The 6,870-nt window shown below is 35.8% G+C and overlaps 1 protein-coding gene across 1 annotated transcript; it reads right to left on the minus strand.

Annotated features, from left to right (window-relative positions):
- Positions 1–245: 245 nt before the first annotated feature.
- Positions 246–6,020, minus strand: LOC121423324 (frizzled-2-like). Its single transcript, XM_041618681.1, has one exon. The coding sequence runs from the start codon at positions 5,742–5,744 to the stop codon at positions 4,050–4,052; it is 1,695 nt and encodes a 564-aa protein (XP_041474615.1). The 5' UTR covers positions 5,745–6,020; the 3' UTR covers positions 246–4,049.
- Between the last annotated feature and the right edge of the window lie 850 nt (positions 6,021–6,870).

The following is a 6,870-nucleotide window of genomic DNA, read 5'->3' on the forward strand; positions in this document are numbered from 1 at the left end:
ACATGGATCCTACTAGGAGCCATGCATAAAATTGAGAGCTGCCCTAACTTCCCATGTGACATCACAAAAATAAAATTTAAAATTCATAACTGTTTAATGATTTTTAATTCAATTTTTCGCAATTTGTTTAATATGTTTTCTTTGATCAAAGGTACATGTATAATTGTGGACTTTCCCTTTTAGAGACTGGAACACCATATATGAACAGAGAATCCAATAACAAATGCCATCAATGAAACCAGAAATAAATACAAGAAATGTTTGCGTTTTTAATGTCACATATCTTTCTATTCCTTTTAAACATCAACAATCTTAATGATAAAGAACCAAGAAAACAATTTTTCCACAGAAGTGATACAAATGTAGAACATATTTGCGTTCTCATGGGTGATTCGGTCACATAACACTGAATCTTGTACAAAGTGGACTGAAACTTACGATGCTTGTACTAATTCTTGACATAATCAATCTGCCTTTTGTAAAAAAAAAACAATGAAAAACAAATATGCAAGAATACATGCATAGTGCAGTGAAATACAAGGGGCAAAAATACAAGGATGACTCAGATAAATTTTGAAAGTTTTGAATTCTCATCAAATCAAAAATTCAAAAGTGGTCCCACTTACAATTTTTTGTTGTTGCAAATTTACATGTGATAAAAACATAACTTTCAAAAGGTTTGAAATATGTAACTAACAAGTAACATACAAAATACAGGTAGAGAAAATGTTTTCATTTGCCAACAATTAAAAGCACCATTTGCATACACATGTAGGTTTAATAACCTTTAAAATATATTTAAAATGTCTGCAAAGACTGCCTGGAAATTCATACAACATTACACTCTTAACATGACATGGACCAAATATTATAGGGCCTAATTAAGATCACTTTTTGTAGTTTTCATGATTTTAAATGGGTGAAATTTATGAAAAAAAGTCATTATTTGGGAAAGTCTGAATAATGTGCACTTGTGCAGGTACACTTCTATTTACGTCAATAACATTGTTTGTGTTGGGTAACCAAAGCAATAAGAAACTGACTCACTTTTTGCCTACATTTGGGGTGTAGGCATGAAGCCCCAAAATTTCAGCTTTTTGGGGGGAGGGTCATAGTCTGGAAATTTTCTGACTGTTATTTGAAGAGCAATCCTCTGTAAAGAGTCTTCTACTGTAAGTGATAAAGGTAACATGAACAATTGTTTATTTTCCTTTATGTGCATCTTTTCCTTTCCAATTTTAGAACTGAATCAACGTTTTAAAAGATCGGCCAACCCAAAAGTTGATTTAAATACATACGGTAGCCAAAAATTATCAATTAAATTTTGACAAAATATCAGATAAAAAGCTGTAATTTTCAAATGTATCATTTTGCAAACTAAAGACAGGCAGATATATGCAAATTAGTGAGTCAGCTATGTAATCTTTCAAACTCTAAATTTGTATAGTAAAAAAATAATACATGAAATATGAAATATTTCAGATGTGCAAGGATCATCTCTCCCTTGTATTCATAAAAGCGATTATGATTATCTTTACATTCTTTGTAAAAAGAAATTATATATTCTTGCCTTTTGAGATAAAAATAAAATGCATTAATTGAATATGAAAAATTGCAGTAATGTGTGTATACACAAAGAGTGGACTCATAATGCTAAATAAATTACTCACATTTCCATCTACTGCTCATGGAAATGATTCAACCTTCAAAATGCCGAAACTTGCTTTTCAATGGAAATTTTCCGTTTTTTTCATGGAAAAGTCAAATCATCTAGATTTAATTGATGTTCAAACTACATGTACGCATTACTTGTGAGGATTATGACAATGTACCCCATAGCTAGAATACAGTTACATAAAGGCTTGTGAAACCCAACTGTCTAACAACAGACCTCAACATTGTTTGCTTTGCAAATAAAAAGGGTAAAATGTGATTTTCATTAAATATCATTTAACAAGACATGAAAAACGAAACATAACACTTGAAGTAATTATCACATGTACAGTAGTTCATACATTGTCTGGGAGGAAAAAAAATGAAACTCCTAAATGTATATTACTCACAAGATTCCCAAATAACTCATTCATGTAAATCAAGAACACCTTTTTTTAAATCCAGCAAAACTCTTTTATGAAGAAAATTGAAAGCATTAATACATGATTCAAGAAAGTGACTATACTGGTGCATAACAATCCTTTGATCTGAGTTGTAAAAAACAACAGAACAAGAACAATTATTGGATGCCTTCATAAGAAATGATTCCATTAACAATGACTGTTTGGTCAGACATGTGTGAATGCATTGTAACTTGGCAGACATTACATTCAACAAAATTAAGTGACAAATAGCAAACTTCTTTTTCAACATCACATAATATTAATCGCAGGCAAGCATGGTTAAAACTAAATTGTATTATTTTTTGTTCTTTGTATACTTTTTATGACAAATGATGAACATAGTGAAGCATGAGAGGCAATCTACTGAAATTCTTTTAAAATGTCCCCCAAATAATAGCACACCATACTAAAAAATGTACTGCAATATCATAACTTTGAAATCAATTTGTATTTTAAGGGAAAAGAAGGGGGAATGAGTATACAGAACTATGCCCCATCCCAGATTCAGCCATCATTTTTTTTGACAATGCATTAATTGCACTGAATAATTTAGAACCAAATGAATAATTGCTCCTTCATACATGTACATACAATTGTCTCACTTTAAATGTTAAAATTTAACAGTACTGTTATTCTTAATGGAATTAAAAAAGGAGAAAACATTTGCCTTGTAAAACTATCAAAACATTTTCCTTGTTAAAAGATGAGCAGTATTCCCCTACACTTGACATAAAAACCATCATGCAATTCTACAGCTTTCCTACGACATATATCAAATTGTCAACACATCAACTTGAATAAAGTTGACATTTATTTCAAGTGTACATTTTCTAGCATAGTTTGTTTACATTTTCTGTTAGCTATACATTTTTTTGTACATAAATTGTTTATTTACAAAGGCATATCAAGATACATACAGTTTATGAAACAATAATACTTTGTAAGCAGAATGCAAGTACCTGTATACAAATTGGCAACACTTAATTATAACTTGCTGTGCTTGAAAAAAAAACTATAGAGCAAGTAGTAATACAGTTTGCACTATGGCAGCTCTGTATAGATACTCTACATTTTGTCATGACCTATATTTGGTTAGATTCGGACTTGGTGCCCACTTAAAACAGAAATAAAACGAAAAAATGAAGAAAATTATACGCCACAGAAAGAAATTGCTTGATGCTTTCAGGTACTGAATTATGTCATATTAAGACCAAAGAAACTAAAATGATAATGGCAAAAAATTTATTTCAGATTCTCTGGGAGTTTAAATAGAAACAAAAATCATATAAAAGAAATGCCAGTTCTCATTAAATAAGTTAAAGCTGTCATATAGCTGTAATATACAGCACCTTAACAGTGGAGTTTAAAGAACTTTGTCTCTTAATATCAACCCACAAGAGTTTACAGGTATGTTTATCAAGCTGAATGAGAGAAACAAAAGAATACAGAGTTATTTTTCATCTTTCACCCAATGATCAGAAACCCCTGCCTCTCTGGATTTACCATGCCACATGAAAGACATCATATTTTACTGGACAACTTGGCCATAAATGTACTTCAATCAATGTAGCTCGGTCAATCTATGATCAAAATCAATGACGACCAGTCCCATGGTTAATGGGGATCACCATCACCACATCATTACATTGTCATTCAATTCAACATTGTTTATGATCAAGAAGCAGTTAGCATGGCAACCATTACTGTTGACAACCTTGATGAAATGACACAAAAATGACTTCCTTTTCTATTACTTTTACACGCATATTTGCATCAAGGATCGGTTAAACAGAACAGGGTCGAGCGAATCATAAACCTCACTTTATATCATGGAGATTCAAAACTTTCATATTAGTTTTCCATGTCAAATCTAAAATTGTTTTTGTACAAATCCATAAAGCTGTCCACACCTAATACTTTATTCACTGAAGATCATACGTTGGCCGGGGCCCCTTTAGGATGCGAAGAAAAATTACATAGTTTTGCATAAAACTGTGACCACGATCTCATGGTTTTGCCTGACCAAACCCAAACACTGCTGGTTATTCCCACAATAAGCATCATCAAATATTTAACAATAAAAACAAGATAGTCTGGCCCTGGCAAATTGAGAGATTGTACAAATTCTACAGGGAACCACTTTGGCAAATCTTGAAGTTGGGGGCATGCGAAGCTTAGGCGGTGGCAATTTCCTAATTTCCAGAACACTTCCCATAATTCCCTATTTGCTTGTTCATAAATGTAGCATCCAATGACAATTGTGGCTGGGACGGTGTAAAGCAATGAGAAGATACCGATCCTGATCATGAGTTTCTCTAGCTTATCCGTCTTGTTGCCATCGCTTTTCATGAAAGTTCTGATTCGGAACAATGCAATAAATCCAGCACACAGGAAAAATGATCCGATAATTAGATAAACAAAGAGTGGTGCAAGAATGAAACCCCGCAATGCATTCATATCGCGAATTCCAGTATAACAGACTCCTGAAAGGGGATCGCCGTCGACTTGGCCAGTAGCGAGGACTCCAATAGTTTTCCCGGCTGGAATGGACCAGGCAGCGAAGTGGAAGTATTGGGAGTTACGTTCGATGGCTTCGTGGCCCCATTTGAGTCCTGCAGCTAGGAACCATGTGAGACTGAGGAGAACCCACCACAAACATGATGCCATCTGGAAAAAGTAAAGTAACATGAAGAGGATGGTGCACCACTGTTGCTTTGCGCCCTGGACTAAAGTAGGTTCCCCACCAGGAAGGTACGGTCTGTTACATGCAACTTTATCTTCCAAAAAGAATCCTGCGATGAAGACCACCGAGATCACGAAATAACATCCGGAGAGAAAAATGATGGGTCGTTCTGGGTAGCGGAATCGGCTGCGGTCAATGAGAAAAGTCAGGACAGTGAACAGTGAGGAGGCGGCACAGACAAATGCCCAACATCCTACCCAGTATCTGGCAAAGTTCTGTTCTCTAGGGGTGTGGAAGTACATGTTGCAAGGAGCACCACAATTTTGGGCCCTCATGAATGTGTAATCCCAATCACTATCCACCGTCAGTTGGAGAGGGCAAGTAAATGGAACATTTTTAGTGACCGACGGTTCGGTCGACTTGGTAGTGTTTGGGGGTTTGGTGGAGGGTATGGTAATGCGTTCATCAGTACGATTCCGATCAAAACACAATCCTGCTTCTGGAAACTGGTCGCAGGAAAGACTCGCAGGCCACGAAAACCCAAATTTGTTCATCAGGCTTTCGCATCCATTCTTGGCACTCAGGCACAGCGATTTACACGGGGGTAATGCCGAATCGAGCACTGTACACACTGGAGCATACATAGAGCACAAGAAATTCTTCAAATCCTCCGAGCACTGTACTTTGACGAGAGGATAGAATTGATGAACCTCAAGACCAGCATCTTCTTGGTGTTGATGATTCAAGAGGTTTGGCATGATCGTCATGTTGTACGGCATATCCTCACATAACGGGATTGTTATGGCTTCACATCGCCCGTGTGTAATACCCTCGTTGTAATCAAACTGTTGTGCATTGGCAGCGCCAAAATGAAAAAGCACCACCATCAATGTCAATGAAAATTCGACGGCAATATGCCGATTTCCTCTCATCAACCAACCCATCTTCACACTGAATATCTTCTGCAGTATTCCAATAATACAGATCTCCTTCAATACAGGTAGAAATTCGACAAAATGATGAAAGTATTTGGCCTCAAGATGAAGCTTGTATCCTCCCTCGGTAAGATAGGCGTTCGACCAGGCATCAGCTTGGTACCAAAATCGTCGCACCAACAACCAAGCCCGGTCTTGTGTGTATGAATGCTCGTAGACGGTGATCGGCAGGCTGGCTTCTCAATTCGCTCGCACCCCAACCACAGCAGAGGGCAAGTGTATTATGGCTTCTATGCGTGACGTCACAAGGGAGGAGCCGTGTTTGGGATCCCAAATTTGCATACGGCGCTACAATCTCCTTCTTATTTTGCGATTTATGTCACCGTTGATGCAAATCGTCTTAACAGTAAGCTTCCAATAGATCCTTCCTTATTTTTGACCCGTCTGATTTATTTGAATTTTCCCATTATTTCTAACAGAAATGAGAGGTGAAAAAACGTGCCTGTCGCTAACCAATTAGTGACTGACCAATGAAAACGGAAAGAGCAATCCACGTGATTCGTGCGGACAAAAGGGTTTTTAGCAGGTGCATCCATGCTTTCTGCATATGAAGAGTTGTTGGGTCAAATTTGGAGCGAACTGTTTTGAGTTCATAACTTTCCCAGCCTGTCTGTGGTGATGGTAATGTCATCTGTCCTACTTCAATAAATCCATTGACAGATCAATAGTGCCTCTTCAGAAAGTGATTTTTTTTATTTGAACATGATGATATTGTCTTCTTAAATATAATTGTCATTTTTGACGTCACATTAATAATTACGATGCATTCCAATTATCTGTTTACTTTTCTTGCTTTGATTGCTTGATGAAGTTGAATCAAAACCTAAATACATTGTGTGTTATTTTTTTCATATATATATATATATATATTTTTTTTTTTTTCATTAATATATGAGGGAATTCACCTTGAAGTTTATCAGATCTACATATCGCCTGGTTTACATATGCTTTCAGTGATTAAATACACGTTCCAAAACCAATCTGGTATATCAATATGTTATCAATCACTCAGGTATTTTCAGCTTCAATGCGCGTAAATTAATATGTTAAAAGTATAGATTTGCTCAATAGATGT

This window comes from Lytechinus variegatus, chromosome 1 (assembly GCF_018143015.1).
Source record: "Lytechinus variegatus isolate NC3 chromosome 1, Lvar_3.0, whole genome shotgun sequence".
NCBI classification, from domain to species: domain Eukaryota; kingdom Metazoa; phylum Echinodermata; class Echinoidea; order Temnopleuroida; family Toxopneustidae; genus Lytechinus; species Lytechinus variegatus.